Source organism: Carassius auratus, chromosome 20 (assembly GCF_003368295.1).
Source record: "Carassius auratus strain Wakin chromosome 20, ASM336829v1, whole genome shotgun sequence".
Taxonomy (NCBI): domain Eukaryota; kingdom Metazoa; phylum Chordata; class Actinopteri; order Cypriniformes; family Cyprinidae; genus Carassius; species Carassius auratus.
In genome coordinates, this window is record NC_039262.1 from 28,074,315 (window position 1) to 28,097,797 (window position 23,483).

The following is a 23,483-nucleotide window of genomic DNA, read 5'->3' on the forward strand; positions in this document are numbered from 1 at the left end:
TCCGGATCTGATCTCCTCATGTGTTTCTCTCTGAAGAAGTGTGTGTGTGTGTGTGTTTGCGCATGCATGCATGCATCATACACACACACACACACATAGTGCTGTGCAGGAAGTGGGTTCAGGTATCTGCTTGGAGTGCTGTAACAGAACAGTCCCTGAAACAGGCCCCTTTTCCTGCCCGTTCACTCCGGGTGAATTCCTTTGTGTCCCACACACACACACACACACACACACACACCAAACACTCACATACACACCAGCAGCGATTGCTTGAGAAACACGGGAGTCTTCTTTCTAAATGCACCAATGGTGTTTTTTGTACAAACAATATCTGTATGATTCTTCAGGCAGATGCTTCTGAGAGTCTCTTCCGCTCCGTCTGATAAACATGATCACGTGGAATAAACACCAGGGCTATGAACGTTTCATATTACCACAAGTACTCGCAGAGTTTCCTTCAGCTGTTGAACGCAGGAGAAGATATTCTGAAGAACAGTTGTTGCTCCCCATTGACTTCTAATTATGATAATATATGAGTCAATGGGGAGCAACAACTATTTGGTTACTCACATTCTTCTAAAACAGTCTGCATCGCTAACAACCATGTGCTCCGGTCACGTCAGACGCAAGCAAAACTCTGCCTGGAAAATGTAACCATAAAATGATTTACATGATAGTGATGACAGTATTGTTGACAGTGGTTATTCTTTATGAAAATAAACATAAAGTGTATTCAATTACCAAATGAATTAAAAGCATGTTCTTCTGTTGGAGAAAGCATTTCTTTCAGATTTTTGGGTATAGGTCTGAGAATGTTGTGTGTGTGTGTGTATGTATGTGTGTGTGTGTGTGTGAGAGAGAGAGATTGAGTGTGTGTATGTGTGTGTGTCTCTGTGTGTGTGTGAGAGAGAGAGATTGAGTGTGTGTATGTGTGTGTGTCTCTGTGTGTGTGTGAGAGAGAGAGATTGAGTGTGTGTATGTGTGTGTGTCTCTGTGTGTGTGTGTGAGAGAGAGAGTTCAGTCTCTATTTGAGGTCAGTCATGTCTCGTGGTCTGTCTGCGCTTTCACAAACACACATCTGAGGAAAAGAGTCTGTAGGGTAACTAATGGCTGAATAACTGGTGTTTAATTCAGTGATGTTTCTAAAGCAGGTGTTTTAAGGCTGTCCTCACTGATCATTGTGTGTCTCTCAGATGAAGCATGTGGAGGAGCGTTTCGGTGCAGACACTAATAAAGAGGTTCTGCTCACCTGTATCGGCATCACGTCTGGAGTGGGTCGTCTGATCTTCGGGAGGGTGGCCGACTATGTCCCTGGAGTCAACAAAGTCTTCCTGCAGGTGGGAGACTGATCTGGACCTGGTCTCTCTCTCTCTCCCTCACACACTCACTCTCTGTGTGTCTCTGCAGGTGTCCTCGTTCCTGGTGATCGGGCTGATGTCCATGATGATTCCTCTGTGTCACGTGTTCGGAGGACTGATCGCCGTGTGTCTGCTCATGGGTCTGTTCGACGGCTGCTTCATCTGCATCATGGCTCCCATCGCGTTCGAGCTGGTGGGCTCCCAGAACGTGTCGCAGGCCATTGGCTTCCTCCTGGGCATGATGTCCGTCCCCATGACAGTCGGGCCCCCCATCGCAGGTAATGCCACCCGCTGGCCGGAGCCGGTACTGCATCACTGAGCCATCAGACATTCACACACATGCATTCAAAAGAGGCCTGAATCTGAAACTCACAGACACTGTAAAAGCTGTGGTAATAATGTTAACTGGTTAACGTACTAAAAAATACATTCAATATAGTTGTACAGTAAAGCACTGTTAAACTATGCAGTTTGTGGAAGTGGAACTGAACAAGTTATCTTCAAATTTACAATGACAATGTTTAAACTGACATTCCCAGAATTCTGATGTCATCAGTTTTGTACATTAGGTTTTTACAGAACATTTCATGTTGTTAGATAAATGATTATTGCATTATTTTAGTTTAGTTCATCATGTGTTTTACCGTGATGGTGTTTATGGTTTGTTTGAATCATATTTGTGACGAGCCTTGATTCGTCACGTGTCATTATCTTTATTCTTTACTAAATTCTCTTAAACTGTTTTAAGGTGGTTGTTGGTATATTGTAAAGTTAAAAAAAGAAAGAAAAGATTTTAGTACTTCAGGAGGTTTGTATATTACCATATCAACATTTAAGTCAAATTTATAAAAGTTTTAATTAATTTAATTTTTGATTTTTTTTTCTTTTTGCTGCAAATTTAATTTCTTGAAGTACTTAGGCGCACAAAGTTAGGTGAAAGTTGAACTACACTTCAGTGTGAAACAGACTCATGACTCAATTATTCAGAAGGCCAGTGTGTTCATTTAGTTAATTCAGTCAAATGAGTGCTGTTCTGTGCCTGATCAGAATTCAGTGTAAAGATGCCATGCCGCATGAAAGATGTGCCATCTTAGAGCCACCTCAGCCTCTACCCAGCTGGCACACAATGCCATAAGACGCTGATATTTGGTTGAACTTTGGTGTCAACATTTAATCTGATACGGATGCCAGCTGATGTTAATATTTGCTGTTTTAGGTTGTGTAACCAAAAATCCAAAGTTAAGTCAATGTCAAATTGCATTTTCATTCTCAACCAAAAAGCATCATCTGTCTGACGTCATGTCCAGCATCAGCCTGACCTTATATTGACGTCTGTGTCTGCTGGGTAGTGTCAAACACACAGCTGTCATTGCAGTCTAAATGCATTCATGCCACCTCTGAGCAGCGTTAAAGCATCTGTACGATTTAGTAGTCCAATGCATATTAATTGATCCATTTGAAAGTCTTGTCCATGTCTGTTGTCCTCTATCTTGGATGGACCCAATATTTCCTCCTCCTTTTTCTCTTTTAAAAAGAAAGTATTGGGTCCATCCAATCCAGAGACTGTGAAGAGAGAAAGGAGAGTTCATCTCCTTACCAAGGAGCTGTGGATTATCCAGAGCCACTTAAAGTTTAAAGATCATTTGCATTTAAAACAGCACACAATAAAACGCCTTGCTGTGAACAGAGCTGTTTCTGACAGGGTAAAAATTGTGGCCATTCAACCTACTTTTCATTAAGACCGAAATAATTATATCAATTTGTGGAAAATAGGCATCCGATAACTCCTTTAAAATGATTATTTTTGACTCAGTATGCAATGGCCTTAAATCTGGCGTAGCTGAGCCGGTCGTCTGTCTGGTTTTGTGTGCAGGGTTCCTCAGAGACCGTCTGGGCAGCTATGACGTGGCCTTTTACCTGGCGGGTATTCCTCCGATCATCGGCGGGGCCGTGCTGTGCCTGATCCCATGGGTGGAGGCGCAGAGGAGGAGGAAGGAGGCGCAGCCGGCGGCCGAAGCCACCGAGAAGATGCTGGAGAGCAAGAACGGTGCACAGGTCAAGGTGAAGCCTGAAGAGCCCGAGTCCGTCATCTGAGAGCGTTAACAGCGGACAGACAGATGTGTATGTGTGTGTGTGTGTGTGTGATTATCTTACCCTGCAGGAACATGCAGACCGGGCATAAAACAGGGCACCTACGTGATTTATGAGCTATGCATCTCTCAGAAAGTTTCCTTGAATATTTTTGTACTGAGCTTCTAAAAGGGAAGTGAAAGTTAGACAATCATCGGTCAAGAAGGGAAGATGTTTGCTGGTGCTTTGATGGGTGTAAGCCCTGAAAGAAGAATCAAGGGATTTTATTTTAACACACTTTCCTTTACTCTTATAATCTAGCTATGCATTGTTTTATGTCAGACTACATGAACAGCTCATATATTGTGTTGAAGGAAGCGTCAGCTGTGCCATATGTGATCGTTTCCTCCAGAGCGTGGAAGACTCGAAAGAGGTTTTTACGAAGGCACACTTCCACCGTGAGTGTTTATTAGAGGAATCATCACTGCATGACAACAGTGTTTTTATATGCAAGTATCTAAGATGTTGATTTTCACTGAGAAATAAGAGTTGAGGAGACCTCTGTAATACACAGAGCAAACAGACATGACTACACAAGCAGATGTTTTCTGATGCCGTCCAGTGTTCTCGGTAAAGCCTTGCTTTGTTTTTGTATTGAGCGTTGTGTTTAATGTTGGAGGAACACTGCTCTGGAACGTTTGCAGGATGGTTTCCATGTGTTTTTTCCTAACCTGAGCAGATCTCAGTGTTCGACATGAACTGCGATTGTTGCTCTTTGAAACACTATTTTACGATGTTTTAAGAATCTGTGGTGTCCGTTGGTTAGATCGACTGCCATTGTGAGCTCAGCTTTAATAGCGACGCACACATTTACTGCCACTGAGGCCTTGACTGAATAACACATGTGCTTTAATTCAGCGACTGAAAATGATTGTCCTCTGATTCCTGTTCACATGAAACGTCTTGAGGTGATGTAAACGTCCCGCTGTTCTCTGGCAGATAGTTCTCTCGTGATCTACCTCAGTGAACATGATTCTGGAAATATCAGCGGATCAGAGAAGGCAATCGCTGTAAACTCACTTGAAACCATGGCCATCAAGTGCTTATACTTCACACCTGTCCCATCTTGTGTTTCTTGATTTATATATCTCTTATATCAACTAGCATTATTAGTGCCTTAACGACATAATTATTGATAGATGAATTATTGATTTGTATGGAATCTTACCCAACAGCTTCCAAAGCAGTTATTTCAGTGCGACTCACAGCAAAAGCAGTACGTGCCAAGAGCCATCTGTCTGGTACATCTGTTGGTTTATTGTCTTTAAACCATTTCCATGTTTCTGAGAAGATTCTCTTTTTTACTTTTTGTACATTGTCCTTTTTTTGTATTTTATTTTAAATGTATACTTTTCATGTAAATCATTGTTGTACATCAAACCAGAGAAGGTTTTTCTGCACACACACACATACACAGACACACACACTCACACACTCGCACACACATGTTGGTATATGTGGTTTATGGGGACTCTCCATAGGTGTAATGGTTTTTATTCTGTAGAAACTGTATATTCTATGTCCCTTCACCAACCCTACACCTAACCCTAACCCTCACAGGAAACTTTGTGCATTTTTACTTTCTCAAAAAAACTCATTCTGTATGATTTATAAGTGTTTTGAAAAATGGGGACATGGGTTATGTCCTCATAAGTCACCCTCTCCTCGTAATACCTGTGTCATACACATGTCATTATACAGAGTTGTGTCCTGATATGATACACACACACACACACACACACACACACACACACACACACACACACACACACACACACTCACTCTCTCTCTTTGTTTTGACGGTCAGCACACAGCTGTGATTTACTCAGGGTAATCAAACATGTCAAACAGCTCCATCTCTCAGCTAAACACCAAAGTAATCTCTTGTGCTCTTGAAGAATTTATTGCAAACTTTTTGTCAATCCATTTGTGATTGAAACTTAATAAAAACAACACTTTAACACTTTATTTTATAGTTTAGGTCACTTACCATGTACTAGTTATTATTAGAGTAAGTAAACAGTATGTAGAAGCAGAAAAGCGCTGGAAGATGAAGTTCTTCTGAGAACAGAGTAATAACACAAACAGAATCACTTAGTTATCAATACGTGTTAGTTTCTTTTCAGTGACCTTGATCTCTTGACCTGAACGACTTATAGCTTTGTTATTTTTTGTTGTTGTTGTATGTAACACACAGTTGGTTATAAATACAGTTTTGAACTACAATAAAGAAGATGTTTTTGGTTGTATTAATGGAAAGTTTGTGTTATTGGTTTTAATAATTATACCGCAGTGATGCTGACGAGGAACCACTTTGTTTCCTTTCAGGAGCGATCCTCTCAGGAGACTGTTCTTCAGATTAATAACATGTTGTTCACGATGCTTATTTCAAAAACCTTTTTACACTTTTATGAAACCTCTGTCCAATGGACAGCTTAATATAAATACACTGATTAGCAAAAACACTTTTTTAAAACTGATGTGTAGTCAGATACTAATACCAGAAGTGTTTTATAATTGCATTGCTTAAATCTATGATCACTTTACATACCATTTCTGTGGACTTTTATATATACCATCACCGAGTTCTGTTTGGTTTTTCATGAAAAATATAGTAGAAATGTTTTACTTAAAGGGTTAGTTCACCCAATAATCATAATTATGTCATTAATAACTCACCCTTATGCTGTTCCAAACCAGTAAGATCTCCGTTTATCTTCAGAACACAGTTTAAGATATTTTAGATTTAGTCCGAGATCTCAGTCCCTCCATTGAAGCTGTGTGTACGGTATACTGTCCATGTCCAGAAAGGTAAGAAAAACATCATCAAAAGACATCATCAGAAGATAAACGGAGGTCTGATGGGTTTGGAACGACATGAGGGTGAGTCATTAATGACATAATTTTCATTTTTGAATGAACTAACCCTTTAAGTAAAACCCTGTAGGTTACTGTGCTCAGTCTGCTATTAATGCACATTATCACATGATTGGATTTTTCAATCATATGTGTTTAGACACCAAAATTCACAATTTAACAGTAAGCATGCTTTTAGCATAAAGTACTTAAAGTGCTATATTTTTAATGTGGAAAGCTACTTGAGTATTGAAGTGCTACTGATGACATAGTAATAGTGTACGTGATTGTACTATTTAAAGACACCATAAATGTAGTTAAGTATATAAAGGGATTGTTAACATTATTACATTACATTCTAAATGAATTTTCTAATCTACAAAAATATGTGTGCAATATATGTGTGGAATATATTATGAATGCCTTTCACAGTGTCTGGTCTGTGTTTCCATGGGTGTCCACTAGTGGTCTCACTTCCCCATAGTCACCCAACTGCAGACACTACACTTCCCACAAGCATTTGTCCCATTCATCAAGGTTAATTGCACTCAGCTGCTCCCACTTTCATTGTTTACACCTGTCCATAGGCGTTTCTCAAGGATGTCAAGGATACTTCCTTGGTAGGACTGATCCTTCCAAGTCACTTCCTTCAGAGGCTAGGCGAGAGTCCTCTTTAGCATTCGGAGAACACGTAAATGGAACAGGCTAGCAAGTGCACGTAATTGCGTCATTACATCAGTGAAAAGGTTTCGTGTGAATAACGCTGTGAATGGTATCATTAAATTACTTTGGACAACTTAACTAGTTATTTATAAAAGAAATGCCGTTGACGCAACCAATTGTTAAATGACAGGTCCGGTTCAGTTAACAATTTGTATTTGTATAATTTACAATATCAATACGGTAGTAATTTGTACTGGCATTTAAACATCAAACTTTACTTATATTTACTACAGTTATAACAAATGTTTGGTAACGTAAATAAAAACCGTTAACGCTCCGACTACGTTAATGTTCGACATTTGAACTAACATTAGATAGCAAAGCTGCGCGCATAGGATTGTGGGTGATTTGAGAGCACGAAGACCGCGAAGGATACACATATGCATCCTTTCCTGTGTATGGGATATTCTTCGAACGAAGGACTCAGTCCTTGGTTGAAATTCCGAGGATCCTCGACATTGGAACAGTCCTACAACAGATGTCGATGACGTAGCATCCTCGAAATACTGGCTTCCGAGGATCCTTCCTTGACATTGAGAAACATCTCATATATCCCCTGTTGTTTCTATCAGTTTCATGGAGTCCTTGGTTTATGTCACCCTGCTTTATCGTGTTCCCTATATTTTTCATGTTTCTTGTTTTGGACTGCTTTTCTGTTATTGACCTTTTGCCTGTTTTGGATTTAGATTTTTGGATTCCTCTATTAAAACACTGCTACTGGATCTCTTGTTTCGTGTGTGCATGTGTAACAGAAGGACTCCATGAAACTGATAAACAGAGATTCGCAGCAGCAGCAGAGATGGCGAGTCAGGAGCAATCCGATGAAACGTTGGCATTTTAAAGGTGGAGATATAAGGACTACTTCAAATTCATTGTTGTCAAAGGCAAGAACGTGCATGTAATGTGTACATTATGCCCAGGAGCAAAGACTTTGTTGACCTCCGTTGTAAGCAACTCTAACTTAATGAAGCATCTCACTACGACGCATCTACAAAGCTAGTGGCCAAAACCACTTTTCTTACAAAGATAATACTTGAAGTGCAGGATAAAACTCTTGCTGTCTGTTGACATGCAATAAATATCGAAAGTTATGTACGAACACCTGTCTGTTCTACTCATTTAAACTGACTTGAAAAAAAAAAATCTTTGACGAAGCAACTTTTTTTTTGACTGTAACGCAAATAGTTACTTTCCCTGGTAACGAGTTACTTTTATTATAGAGTAATTCAGTTACTTTTTGGAACAAGTAGTGAGTAACTATAACTAATCACTTTTCTAAAGTAACTTTCCCAACAGTGGCGATCAGAGAGAGCCACAGAAGCCTGATTTGTGACAAGTGTACTACAAGTGGTAACTAAATACATTTATTAATATAGAGAAAGTATGTTAAGAACACATTTTTAGTTATAGCAAATCCACGGAGTCCCAAAATAGCACAGCTGAGAACACATAGAGCTTCTTAAGATTATCTTAACGAGTACTTAAAAAAGCTTTAGTATATTCAGTACAAAAAAGAGCACTTTAAATACATTATGAAGTCAATTATACTGAACTAAAGTGTATTTCTCTGCACTTCCTTCACCTGGGAGATGTTATTACCTCATGCTGTAAGATCTCCTGACTCAAATTCTCACAGAAATAACAACTGTGAAAGATTTGATAAAAAAATTTATGAACTGTTCTTTCAAGATTCAAGATTTTGTACATGATTATATACAGCACATATAACCAGCATTGAAATGTGAGTCAGGTCCGCTCCATGGACAGTGCAATTATTAAAGAAAACTACACAGGCTAAAATATACAGACATATAGATATGAAAGAAGGAAATAAAAGTAAAAAATAAAGATAAAATATATAAAAAGTCTTAAACAGATACCACTTTAGACCACTTCCATCTGATTTACTCGGAACTATGAGCACCATCGAGCTCAATGTGAACGTCTTAATAACAGCACTATGCATTTATTCCAGAGTTCAAAACAAACAAACCTCAAAACTCATCTGGACATTGTGCAAACATTTGCAAACAACTTTTGAAATTGTAAGACAACTAATAAAAGAATAAGCTATGATGAACTATTTTCGCAAGCATGTCATTCTGAACTCTTTCACACGCATTAATCACTGGCAGAAGTGTTCTCAGGTTTATAATTCAGGCCTCATCAGACAGCGATTCTTAAAGCAGAAGCACAGGAAAACTGCAGGAGAGACTCCAGAGGATGGCAGCATTGAGGAACAGCCAGATCTAACCCTGTCACTCACACAGATCCTCGATTACACAGACAAACACTGTTCTCATGTTCTAACACTTCCAGCTCAGGCAGTCTGCAGGCGTCGTGCTTTTGTTCCTACAGTGACCCCCAAAAGGTCTTTTAATTCACACTTTAAAAATGTGCATATGTTGTTGCAATAGACACAAAATATTAAAACCAGTGTCAGTGATGAGAAAGAATGAGGCACAAACACACTTTACAATCAGAGCGTGTCAGACAGACAACAAGAGATGAAGTGTTGAAGATGTGTGCCGCTCGGTTCATTTGACTTCAAGCCTCACTGGAGAGAGACGACAGAAACAAGTCCTTTTGAGACACTGCTGATCAGTCAGGACTCTAAAGCGTGAATGATCTGTCCCAGTGTGAGAAACCAGCAGCACACACACACACACACACACACTCACACACACACACACACACACACACACACACACACACACACACACACACACACACACACACACACACACACACACACACACACTCTCACACACACACACACACACACACACACACACACTCACACACACACACACACACACACACACATTGTATCTGCCTGATAGTGCTGCTCCATCACGGTCCAGATTGAGCAATAAATAGTTGAAACATAGATTTATCAAAGAAATAACCAAATCATTTTGTAAACGCATAACATACAGCTGCCTCTCAGTAAAATAGAATGTCATGTAAAAGTTTATTTATTTCAGAAATTGAACTCAAATTGTGTAAATTTAAGTCTTTGGTTCTTTTAATTGTGATGATTTTGGCTCACGTTTAACAAAATGTAGACACGAACAGAGTAAGGCCAGGTGAGACCCTATCAAATCCATTTCATTAATTCCCAAATTGCATTTGAATTTTCTGAAATTTTCTTATCTATTTTATTATTTCTTGACTCTTTTTTAATGATAAATGTGTGGTTCTCAGATCCACAGCTCTGCAGGTTTTCTCTCTCTTAACGAGCTGATGATCTCAATCAGGAAGATTTGAAAACTGAAAAAAGCTGCCTTCGGAGGACGCATTCAAGACAGGAGGACATCAATCTTCAGTTCCTGTCTGCTGAGATGTCTTCATCTGGATGATTTTGAAGGCAGCATAGATGTATCCTTCGCTGCCTTAAATATCCCACAATCCTGTGCGGTCCATTCTGTGACAGATAAGCCAAAAAATAAAGATGGTGTCTGAAAGTTGCGATCGGTGGATAGTTTGTGTGTAAATGTATGTTTTTGATCAACATTTTCCACTTTTGATGTAATTTCTATGATAAAATTAATTTTGCAGTAATGCAATATTCTCTTGTTTATCACCAAAGCTTTCTATAGTTTGCTGTAGATCATTAAATCATTACTCTGTCTCAAGAGCCTGTCCAAAATCAGTTTCATGAGGTGCCTTCCTTCGTGCCTGCAGAGTCAGAGTCAGTGAGGTTTTCAGATGCAGTCACAGAGTAGCCTAGTGTCTGGAGGAGTTCACAGAGATGGAGTTCACAGAGATGGAGTTATAGTATAGTCTATGATGAGCTATAGATGAGAGCTGCCACACTCAGCCGCAGGTTATTTCATGGCTTCGCTGTCTAGACAAATCTGAAACCTAGATAACTAACGGAATGCTGGAGCTTTTAATGCAGTTTATTTTTCTCCCATGAAACTAAGAAATAATTAAATTAAGAAAGTATTCTAACAAGTATTAATGAAAAAAAAGGAAAAAGGATTCGGTTTCATTATTTACACCAGCCCTGTCCTGCTGCAGCGAGTCTCAGCAGTGAAGAGAATACATAGACTATCACTAATAAACTTTTTATAAAACATGCGATAACTTGTTATGACCATGACTGTAAAAGGTTAAGACCAGCGACCAGAAAAAAAATGAGGCACGATCGTTATTATTATTTTTTATTATTATTTGTATTATTCATTACTCTATATTATTTAATCATAATATAATTGCATAGGACCATAAACTGATGCGGTCACATAAAACCCAAGCTAGAATATAGTTATAATAACATAGACTTTCTTTTAATAAATAGTATGCAAATTATATGCAATTACAATAGCCTATGTAACATTTTTACTATTCAAAATTCAGTTTTAATATCAGTAATTAGATTTTTGCGTGATTATCATTGTTATCGGTAAAAATGCATTCCTGACATTAAAAACTATAATGTGATCATTATAATATCTACTATTCATATCCTGTACGTGTAAATCGATCCACGTTAACGCCGTGCGTCATCAGTGCACGTGTGACGTGCGCATGCGCAGCACAGAATCCCGGATGTTGACAAACAGCCGTCTTCTTCTGTTGAGACTGACAGACAGCTTTCTGCTTCATCTGACCGGTTTGAAGCAACAGAAACGGTGAGATCGAACTCTTATCAGGCTGCTCGTTTGCTTCTCTGTGCTAAAGGACTGTGTTAAATCAGATGAAGTCTGCTTCGAATCAAATGAACCAATTGTTTTTCGCAAAAGTATTGTTTTGAAGCGCTCCACGCACTAGTTATTCTGTGAAACTAGTGATTCACACAGAGATCACGGTCACTACTGTTCAGCCGCAGACAGAAGTGATTAGAAACACTCAGCGGGGATTGATGGTCACTTTTAAGTGAAAGTGTTGTATTATTCTCTTTAATTGTGTAGCTTGAAGCTAACTGCAGCTATAATTTCTCTGTTACACATATACGATTATATTTCATGATAAAATAGGTTATATTTTAATTTTATCAAAAGAAATCACAAGTTTATAAGAAAATTTATTTTTTTAAATCTAGTAATATAATTTATATCAGGATCAGCCGTGTAATACCAGAGGAATGTAATCCACAACTTACACATCACTGTTCAGATCATACACCCTTCTCACAAAGACAATGTGATGTTGATATTTACTTATATTACTAATACTAATATTTACTAAATAACAGTTATCTGCTGAATGTAAGCTTTCCCATATTCCAGGCTCCCCTGATGCTCTGGTGACTTGTGAGTCGTGAAAATTATGAAAATAAATGATGATGAAGGAATGATTGGATTGTTGGGTCTCAAATCAGTCGGAGTCGAGGCATCAAATTATCTAGCTGTTTTATTATCATTGAAATCTTAGGTACACTACTAGTTACTGCTAAAAGTAATATGATTACTGTCACTAGTAACTAAATCTTGCTCTAAAGACGTCATGTGGATTCTGCGCAGGAGTGATTGTGGGTGGAGTCACATGATTAAACCCCGCCCACACATTCATGCTGACACCATGTTTTTATGATCAAATATCTAACCACAAGCACCAGCTACAGTAATGAAGCCATCGTCGGTGAGAATGTCATTGAAGTGTGATTTGATTCTGTAGGCTGCTCTGATTATCATGGAGTATGATCTAGAACTCATAATGGTCATGAAGTGAGGTGTTCTGGTGTCTCACAGCTGCCATGGGCCGGATCTTCCTGGATCACGTGGGAGGGACGCGTCTGTTCTCCTGCGCTAACTGTGACTCGATCCTGACCAACCGCTCCGAGCTGATCTCCACACGCTTCAGCGGCGCCACCGGACGAGCCTTCCTCTTCAACAAGGTGACTGTCACTAACACTGGGACACAGTCAGTATCTCACGGGATCTGTGTCTTGCCTTTCCTGGCTGTGTAATCACACATAGCCATTTATGAGATTAATACCAAGCTTTGAGTGTACTGAGAAATATATTATTTAAAGTTTTTTATTAGATTGTCGCTAACAACTCTCAAAAAATACTGTTAACAGTGAAGTGTCTGTCGTTCAGAGAGTGTGCGATCAGTCTTTCAGCAGTGTGTGTGTGTGTGTGTGTGTGAGGTGGTGAACCTGCAGTACAGCGAGGTGCAGGACCGCGTGATGCTGACCGGCAGACACATGGTGCGAGACGTCAGCTGTAAGAGCTGCAGCAGCAAGCTGGGCTGGGTCTACGAGTTCGCCAGCGAGGACAGCCAGCGCTACAAGGAGGGCCGTGTGATCCTGGAGCGAGCGCTGGTGCGTGAGAGAGAGGGCTTCGAGGAGCACGTCCCGTCAGACGCCTCCTGAGCCTCAGACCAGAGCCAGCGCAGGCCTGTTACACTCTACCACACACTTCTGAAGGAAAACATACAAACTTTAAATCCTGGATCTGATGCAGGAAGACATCTGAATGCTCCTCGAAGGTTTTGCACTTCACTTGATGCTTAAAGTCTTTAGTAAAGAAGATTTCCTTTTCTTCTTCAGTTAATGTATTCTTTGAAATTATTTGATCTCAATAAAAGTTAGATTTATCTTAATGCTTTTAGTAGTGTTAAATAAAATACATGCTTTCAAACTATAAATCACACTTCATTCTTTTATGTCTTTGTGCGAATTATGCATTAAACATACACAAAACATCATTTAAAGCTGAAGTTCAGCGGGATGTTTTATTCTCTCTCAGAGACTCTTTTGTTGTTGAGTCTGATCCAGTTTATTCAACAATATAAACACTTCAAGATGAGGAATGAAGTAAATATCACAGTTTACTTCGGAGTTAAACTAAACACTTCTTTTCAGTTCGGTCAGTGAGCAAACAGCTAGGAAATTTCATTTTCCATCTTTATTCATATAAATTGATCAAAATATTATGTTTTTTATATTATTTGTAAAATGTGGTTTGTGACTTTGAGGAATAAATAAATTTCAGAAGTCGATCAGGTGTGAGTGGCGTGACTATGCTAAGATTAGAATATTCAAATGACAAAACAAGTGATTTTCACTCTTTTCACTACAGGAAGTTCTTGTTTTTTTTCTCTCGGAAGTGCGCCCCCTTATGACCATTGTGACACCCATACTGTATATTTAGCAAAATAATTTGACAGTTCACATAATTACTGTTAGAATAAAATAAAATTGACATCAATGAAAAGAACAAAGATTTGACAACATGTTATTAATTATGCATGGCACAAACAGTTTAAATAGTTTTTATTTATGCGCTCTTAAAGTATAATTTCTAAATGAGTGAAAAAAGAAAATTATCGGGCACAAGGCAGGAAGCGACACAGAAGAGGAGCAGAAAACATATCATTATATAAACGGCTGTGAGTTAGCCCGTGAGGTTTATGTAGTATTTTGAATTAGCCTTTTTAGAAGATCTTAACTGCCAACACTGACACCGTGGAACCTTTTTCCTCGAGTTAACTGCTTATTTAATTTGACCTTATTTTATCAGGTTTTTTTTTTTTTTTTTTGCAATATATTTAAGCTTCTGTAATGCTGTTTTAATTTCAGTTACATTAGTGCTTGCTTTTAATTCACCAAAAGTATCTAAATGTCTATAATCTAGCATTCTTAAAATGCTAAAAAGTATATAATTTTCCACTCTATACACAAAATTTAAATGCAAGGTATGCTTATGCTAATTAGACTAACTAGCTGTCTAACATCTACAAATAAATTACAAAATGTAGCCATTTAGAGTATTTTAGGCATTTAATGTTGCTCATTTCTCTTTGTTGTAATAAGCAGAGATGGGACCAAGTCACACATGTGCAAGTCTCAGGTAAGTCCCAAGTATTTTTTCTTGGGCAAGTCAAGTCCTGTAGTAGGTCAAGTCAAGTCCAAGTCAAGCATATCCATAAGTCTTTACCTCTTTTACTAGGTATTGTACATAGGGGTGTGAATTTGCACTGATTTCATTTCATGTCAGCGATTCGATTCAATTCGTTTTCACGATGCATTCCTTGCAACCTCGGTTTTCAATAATCCTGCACATGGCTACATTTTCATCAGTAAGTAGTCTACAAGCAGTCAGATATATGAATTCCCTTTTTATTTTATCTGCTTCAAATAAAATGTAAGTCTGAACAGAGTAAATACACTAGTAAATGAACACTACAAGTAAGTGAACACTAGAAAATAAATACTAAAGGCACATGAAACGGTCAAGTACTGAATGCATATAAAGTGCAGTGTACTACTTCAAAAATTATTTAAATGTTAACAAATGTATAAAAATTAAGTTAATTTATAACCCAAAATAAATAGTACAGTCTTCAAAACAAAAATTTTCTGCACAGCTCTAATATACAACATAAAGTCAAATAAATATAAAATAACAGTACTGGGCACTTCCTGAATGTAGCAAACATTAAACTAAATTTAAGTCTGCACACAACAGACAACAGAGTATTCAGAACTAATAAATACTAGTAAACACTGCAGTGCTCTAACATACAAAATAAAAGCCAATAACGAATATAAAATAACAGCTCTGAGCACAGGGTACTTCTTGAATATGCTAATGTAACCAGTGTAGTCTGCATTGTACTTTTTTATGAAATGACCAGTCGGACATCAGATGACGGCTCAACTTTTCCTTTAATCTCATAAGACACAATATTATTTTTAGTCTGTGTGAATTCACCCTCTTTCGTTTCTGTAACATGAATGTAGAATGCAATGCAATTAGCATGTGCTTAGAGTTCACATCGGACAGAAATTAACATTGCTGTCAGAAATTTAGAAGGTACACACACACAGACAGGCATATCAGGTACACGTTTGAACATTTTTTGTGTAATTCTACATATGAACAATACTTTCTATAGCCATTACACCAACATGAGTCATCACAGTCACTGCTTAGCATTTGGCAATTTGTAGGTTTTTCAGTAAGAAAACTAATTGATCCACATGCTCTGGTTTAAGAGTGCTTCTTTTAGCAGTGACCACATCTCCTGCCGTGGAGAAAACCTGTTCTGCAGACACGCTTGTGCTTGGGATACACAAGTATCGCTTTGAGAGCCGAGAGGGGGAATGTGACCTCATGGGCATGCCACCCGCTCAAAGGGTCTTCAGTCAAAGGTAAGAGTGGGGCTTTACAGTATTTCTCCATTTCCTCCTCAGCCCTGACATAGGGTGTTTTGGGTTGTACTGTACCTTCAATGTCAGTGAAAGACTGTCCCAGCAAACACACTAGCAGCGCCCCAGACACTTCATCCACATTTATCCTCATAACTGTACACTGAATCGGTGTTTGAACAGCAGATAGCATTAAACTAGCAGACTGTGTACAAAAATTCACCTTTATAGCCACCAATAATATTATTAAAATGTATTCATTTTTTACAATAAAAATTATGGAATTACCTCCAACGTTCTTTATCTGCATTCTTTATCTCGTGGATCATGGGTGAGTCTTCGATGGTGTCTGACATATTCTGGAGGAGTTGTGCAATTAGAGGAGCATTGAGAGACGCTGTTGGATTGTGCTCTTCTGACATCAGTGTTGTTGCATCTTTCATCTGTTTCAGTGAGAGTGCACAGGTCTGACCCTCCTCTTCTGACCTCTGGAGACAGCAAGGTGGCACAAATTACCGGTTGTTGTTCCAAGAACCTCTCAACCATGTCGTTGGCGCTGTTCCATCTTGGTGAAACGTCAGTTATCAGCTTATGGTTATTCAGGCCTAGACACTGCTGTTTCACTTTCAGACAGTGGCCCGCTGTGGTACTGCAATGGAAAAATGTTGATATTCGTCGGACTCTGCCCAGAAGCCTGGAGAGCGTTGCCACTACAAGCGCCCGCTGGGATGCGAGACTCAGTGTATGCACGAAGCATTTTACATGAGGGAATTTTCAGACTTGAGCAGCAACGCTCATGTTCGACGCATTGTCTGTCACAAGCACTACATCTTTATCTGATAGCTGCCATTCCTCCACGACATGAGACAATAGCTCTGCCAGATGAGCACCCGTGTGAGACTCATAAACGGCTCTCGTTTGCAGCACATGTGACAAAATCTGCCAGTCCTCACTAACATAATGTGCCGTTATTGTTACATATGACTCTGTGCTCACCGAAGTCCAAGAATCACACGTTATTGCTACCTGATTAGCTTGGGTCATTGACGCCATTACCTGGGCTTTGGTTTCATGGTAGAGTTCAGGTATTACCTTTTCCGTAAAGTGGCTGCGTGCTGGGAGCTTATATCGTGGCTCTAGCGTCTTTAAGGTGATGAAACCTGGTCTTTTCCACAACAGATTAAGGCCGTAGATCCTTCGCTATGAAAGCTGCCACAGATATGGTTATTTTCTTCCCTTTTTCCAAGCTGAGTATCCAATAGAGTTGATACTGTTGATAATGAACTGTTGTTGGCGGAGCTGGGTCGGCCTTGGGACCAGCAGCCGTCAGCATCTCAGGGTGAAAACATCTAACATGATTTCTTAAGTTAGTCGTATTCCCAACATTTTTTATTTCAACGTGACAGGTTTTACACACTGCATGTGTTTTGTCCAGCTCGTCGTGCCTACCAATTCGTTCATAAAAACCAAAATGTGCTCAGATCTCGGATTTAAAATTTGTAGGTGCATTTTTTAATATTCGCGTCTGTGTTTCGCCTCCTTCTGCCATTTTAAACTCGCCTGACTGACACACTTACATGCAAATTACGTCATAGGCGATAATCGATTAAGGTCTATTACTGCATCGATTCAGAATCGTCCTGGTCCGCATCGCTGCAATGATTAATTTTAACACCCCATTTGCACTTGCAAAATATAAGATTCGAGAGGGTCTTGTCTGAGGGCCTCGTGATGATCCCACCATGACTGAAGACCCTTTAAACTGGGGCACTTGAAGCCGGCACTGAAAAAGCTCTCATTGCAACAGGAAAAAGTGCAGGGAGGATACCTCCGTGTGCATCCCAGAAGGACAGACAAGCCTGCCCACAACAAAAACCAAAACAGTTATTTAGTTGTGTCTCTGGGTTGGTGGTTGTGTCGTGCTTGCGGCATTTTCTATACTCTGAGAATAAACCAGTGCTCTCTTCCTCCTGGCTTTCATTTTCAACCTCTTGGAATCCAGGACTCTGGGATGTTGTGTCAGGTCGCACCTCACGTAGAATCAGATCTAATAAATACAAAGACAAAAAAGTTAATTTAATTTAAAGGGCAATGTGAAACCATGATTGTTAGAAAGTGAACTTCCTCATTCATTATTTCACAGCTCAGTTTGATATGCTTGCAAAATCAGCTCTAAAAATGTATTATATTATTTATACAACTGTTGTGAATTTAATGTCCATAATTTGATAATGGTGACATGCCTAACTATATCATGTTAAAAAAAAATCACTGACCTTTCACCATGTCAACAATGTCATTCTTTATGTCATCGGTGACAAGCACCTCATGCTGAAGCCACGTCATGGAGAAAGCTGGGTCCAGGACAGCTGATCTGATGTAGAGTGGGTCAGCAAATGGCAGCTCTTCTCCTGATGCTGCTGATAACATTTTCAGATTAACAAAGATCCCACGGAATCTTTCCTTGAGAGAGCATTGCAGGCTATGGATCACGCTTCCCAGGAAGTGCACTTGCTGTTTGAGTTTTTCCAAATGGTGGTTTAGTGACAATACACAGGGGAGGACAGAGCTGACCGTCACAATCTTCTCTCCCTGAGTGAGATCGGTGACCTTGGCAAATGGCTCTATCACATCACAAAGCTCCTTCATCAGATTCCACTCCCTAATTGAGAAGACCAGCTCACTGTGTCCTGTGTCCTGAACAACACAGCACAGTTCCTGATGACTGAATGAGAGCACTGCCTTGACTTGGTGGAGAGTTGAATTTGCTGCCCAAACTTGTCTTCAAATGCATCTTTAAAGGTGCTGGATGTATGCAGGAGAAAGCTCAGTTTGGAGCATTTTGCAAAGGTACTGTTCATGATCCGTGCATCCTTGAGACCATCACCAAACAGTTAACTGCAGCGTATGGGCAAAGCATTGCTGACGTTTAGGACTTCCTCTGTTGATTACGCGGTCCACAGTCTCCCATTCACCTCTGGAGAGGTCTTCCCACAACTCTGCATCATCCAGATTGTCGTCATCAGTTACTTCACCATCTTGCTCTTTTGGAAAACACACTGTAAATGCTCGCTTCATATTTGCAGCATTGTCACAAATAACAAAGTCAAGTTTTTGTTTGATGTCATATTCCACAAAAAAACACAACTTGACCCCAAAGAACTAGTTAATTATAGACCAATCTCGAATCTCCCTTTTCTGTCCAAGATACTAGAAAATGTGGTATCCTCACAATTATATTCCTTCTTAGAGAAAAATGGTATATGTGAGGATTTCCAGTCAGGATTTAGACCGTATCATAGTACTGAGACTGTTCTCCTTAGAGTTATAAATGATCTGCTCTTATCATCTGATCGTGGGTGTATCTCTCTATATGTGGTTTTCTTAACAAAGTTCGGGAGAAGCACGATCAGATAATCATCCAATTTGGCACAGGTGCATCTCGTTTAGCTGATCATCTTAAATAGCACACAAGCGTATATATATCCAGTCTTCCTACCTCCTGTCCCACTACAGTATTTTCGGCATAGACCGTTTGTCAGCATTCGGTTCGCTCTGTCCGTCATCTTATATCACAGGCCCAATCTTCCTTCCGACGAAGATATCTATCCGCCGAACACCAACAAGCATCATCGCGTCAGCTGCTCTTCTCGCCAAGCCACACGTTGTGGCCAAAAGATCGTGCAAATCCCTGAGCTCGCCTCACTCGACAACACGATTGTCCCGCCAGGACTGGGCTCTCTTAAAATGCTGGATCGCAGCCATGCTCCAGTTCTCACCGCAGTAAGCTTCTCTCGCTTTTTCGGCCGTGGCACAGTTCGATGCTGACTCCACTAGCGGCGAAGACCGTGCGTTGTAGTGATATGTCGTTCGTGAAAGAATCGTTTTTTCGAATGAACCTTTAAGGCGAACGAATCGTTCTCCGTTTACACTCATTCATGAAGAATTTTTCAGAGTTGTCATCCACAATGAGCGAGTTTCATATGAGTCTCAGAGATCGAGAGCTCTCATTCGTGAACGAAAGGACTAAACCGGTATACATGTTCAGTTGATTAAACAGATACATGTCATTTGTAAACGCCATGAACTGGTACATATCTTATCTTAACAAACTTGATGAGATTAAACCGGGTCAGTTAGCCATTTAGCATGTCAATCTTGCAAAATGTAAAGCGCAGTTATAGGTACTGTGCACATATGCTCGTTTACATATTTAGCATCCAAAACATAATTCCACGTTTAATCCCCGATTTATGAACATGAATAATATAGACCAATATATGAACCGTCTGACCAAATTAAAATGCTAATCATGCAAGAAAACCTCATGATTTGCTTATCTGAACAATTTAAATATACTTTATATATACAATGCGATTATGAAGACGCCAAAATTTGTCAAACGACGTTATGACTTAACTCTGTCTGATGACGATGCCACTTTTTAACCACGAAGCAAAGGCTTTTTCCAGAGTTGTCATCCACACCGAAATGTCTAAAGACATTACATTTGCTTTACTGTGCATGTTTAAACCTCACTGACATGATACAGACATAAATTTCATGCAATTACTCCGGCAGGATCAATTATTTAGGGACATATTTCACTTTTTACTGGCATGATTACTTACTTATTATTTTTCACCAAAAAAAAAATAAATAAATACGCAACTGCCTCGTGTTTGGCAACAGAACAGCAAGTGTGAGTAAATTTTCTATCGTCTTTTTAGGACTGTAATATGAAAAGCATGCAAAGTAAATATCTTTAGAAACAGCTTGAATTTGAATATCACATAAATGCAATTAATGTTACTGCTATAGACATGTCTATTGGTACAATGGTTTAAAAAAAATAAATAAATAAAACAACATCGTTTCAAAGCCTCTATTTCCACAGTCCATACTACAACAGGAAAACAGCATCCCACATTTATCTGAGGCCGTTTAAAAAGGCCTGTAGGACAAAACGAGAGGAAAAGATGCTTTTCCAACAGGATTGTATTAATTCAGACAAGGTTTGAGCAATTGTCAAATCAGCCAACAACTACATCAGCCTAAGCAAGCATGAAGCTACTTTTACTTGCAACACGGGCCTGCACATCCCAGTATTTCCATCCTGTTACTTCTGCTAGCAGTGCAGGCTACACAGGTTCTTCAAGAAATCACACACCCCAGCCCCTTCCCACGACCCACAGCTACAGCAGCTGAAGCAAACGTGAGGCCGCCTCCATTCATAAACGCGCCCTCAACTCTTCCGCTCCCTCATGCTACAAACCATTTTTCTGTTCAGTGGCCTCCAGCTCCAGATTTGCCTATATTTCACCACTGCCGCAGCAGTGTCCGCTCCCGCAGGAGCCCTTTCCATCCTTCCCTACTGCTGCAGTTCTCTCTCCCGCAGGAGCCTAAAAAAACAAAAAACAAATAAACAAACAAAAAAATTCCATCGAGTAATTAGATAAAATGTGTTTTTGCCTAATTATACTGATGTGCGCATGCGCAGTAAATCTGACGGCTAGGATAAAATGTCAGGACACCGGACTTTTATTTCGATGGGTTGACGTACCTTTTCAGTTCTGTATATGTGACGCTAGTTTTACTTAAATCAAATGGTCAAATGCTCATGAACTGACTGTCAGAGCAGTTCTGGAGATGTTGTTCATGTGTTCATGTCCTTATTTAGTGAGACAGCAGACGCAGATATTACCACGAGCGTAACGCACGCTTCAGTGCGTGTGATAAAGGAAGTCGCACTTCTGCTCCATTCATGAACAGAGACACACAGAACATGCAGCATTTACATTTACATAAAAAAAAAAAAAATTTAATTAATTAAAATAAATAATTGGCAAGTTCTGTGCCATTCCACGTTCAACTGTAAATTCTGTTTTTATGACTGGATTCCACGATTCCCTCCACGTTTTCTGCATCGCGGAAATTGTAGGGCCCTAGTCGTGGTATGCCAGCTCTATCTTGGAATGGACACATGCCACGACGTTCTCTTTACGCCCTCAAATCAAAACATTGCTGACTCCTTGCAATTACGTGATTTTCGAACGCAGCGCTTGTCTCCTTCCGCCAAAAATAAAATACAATAAATCATTGCGAAAGAACATGACGTGGGATTTAGAATAAATTAAAAGAGGCTTCGAGGCAGAGGAATTTACCTACATCATTTTTTTTAATCGTGTTACTTGAGGAATCGTTTCAGCCCTAAACTTAAGAAGCTCAAAAGGGGCCTCTCACATAATCCGATAGATGCCCTCTGTTGTTGTTCATCAGACATTTAAAAAAAATAAAAAATAAAAAATAATAATAATAATAATAAATAAATATTCCTCCTTAAGTCATGTTGTGTACTTGAATAATAGAAGTTATCGTTTCTTCTGCCAAAGTAAGGGCCCTCCAGCCATCGTTACAATCTCCTTGCCTATTTCAGCATCGGACAGGGCTCTCCCTTCCGGTGCAGCTGGGCAGTGGCTCCCTTCGGTCGCAGTGTGAGCCTTTTATCTGTCATAGAGTTGCGCTGCGCGCTCAGTGGCAGACGGGGTTATCCCTCCCGGTGCAGCAGAGCCACAGCTCCCTTCGGACGCAGCGAGAGTCCCTCCATCAGTCGCGTTTTCTTGCCTACTCCGCATCGGACGGGGCTCCCCTACCGGTGCAGCAGACCCACGGCTCCCTTCGGTCGCAGGGTGAATCCCCCACCTGAGTTATGTTGCATGCTCTATGGCGGACAGGGATCTCCCTCCCGGGGGAACACAGCCGCTGGCTCCCTTTGGTCGCAGCAGGAGCCCTCCATCCGATGCATCAAACCGTGCCTCGAATCTTCTTGCCTATTCTGCATCTGATGGGGCTCTCCCTTCTGGTGCAGCAGACCCACGGCTCCCTTCGGTCGCAGGGTGAATCCCCCGCCTGAGTTATGTTGCATGCTCTATGGCGGACAGGGATCTCCCTCCCGGGGGAACACAGCCGCTGGCTCCCTTTGGTCGCAGCAGGAGCCCTCCATCCGATGCATCAAACCGTGCCTCGAATCTTCTTGCCTATTCTGCATCTGATGGGGCTCTCCCTTCCGGTGCAGCAGACCCACGGCTCCCTTCGGTCGCAGGGTGAACCCCCCCGTCTGAGTTACGTTGCATGCTCAAGGGCAGACAGGGTTCTCCCTCCCGGTGTAACAGAGCTGCTGGCTCCCTTCGGTCGCAGTGAGAGCCCTCCATCAGACGCATCAAGCCATGCCTCGCATCGCAAGGGGGACTCGCCTTTCCGGTTCAGCAGAGCCGCAGCTCCCTTCGGACGCAGCAAGAGTCCCTCCAACA

At 40.3% G+C, this 23,483-nt stretch overlaps 2 protein-coding genes across 4 annotated transcripts in view; both read left to right on the forward strand.

Moving 5' to 3' along the window:
• The window catches only part of LOC113037712 (monocarboxylate transporter 10), a 47,948-nt gene extending 34,781 nt beyond the window's left edge, over positions 1–13,167 (forward strand). Inside the window, exons 4-7 of one of the 2 annotated variants that reach the window (XM_026195053.1) lie at positions 1,194–1,337; positions 1,408–1,636; positions 3,232–3,498; positions 13,150–13,167. In XM_026195053.1, coding sequence (XP_026050838.1) covers positions 1,194–1,337; positions 1,408–1,636; positions 3,232–3,452 — 594 coding nt within the window. In that variant the 3' untranslated portion in view covers positions 3,453–3,498; positions 13,150–13,167. Of the gene's footprint in view, positions 1–1,193; positions 1,338–1,407; positions 1,637–3,231; positions 4,816–13,149 lie in introns of those variants that run through there. The other variant, XM_026195052.1, reaches the window with a different exon arrangement.
• On the forward strand, positions 11,573–13,667 carry LOC113037714 (protein yippee-like 5). 2 transcript variants are annotated; one of them, XM_026195057.1, is made up of 3 exons: positions 11,573–11,707; positions 12,767–12,912; positions 13,168–13,667. In XM_026195057.1, the coding sequence occupies exons 2-3, from the start codon at positions 12,772–12,774 to the stop codon at positions 13,390–13,392; spliced, it is 366 nt and encodes a 121-aa protein (XP_026050842.1). In that variant the 5' UTR covers positions 11,573–11,707; positions 12,767–12,771; the 3' UTR covers positions 13,393–13,667. The 2 variants fall into 2 exon arrangements, with proteins under 2 accessions (XP_026050842.1, XP_026050843.1); XM_026195058.1 differs by having other exon boundaries at positions 11,612–11,707; positions 12,693–12,912.
• The last annotated feature ends 9,816 nt before the right edge of the window (positions 13,668–23,483 follow it).

Coding starts and splice junctions, on each gene's coding strand:
- LOC113037714 (XM_026195057.1), top strand. CDS start 12,772: ATGGGCCGGATCTTCCTGGATCACGTGGGAGGGACGCGTCTGTTCTCC. Junction 12,913..13,167: donor GAGCCTTCCTCTTCAACAAG/GTGACTGTCACT, acceptor TGTGTGTGTGAG/GTGGTGAACCTGCAGTACAG.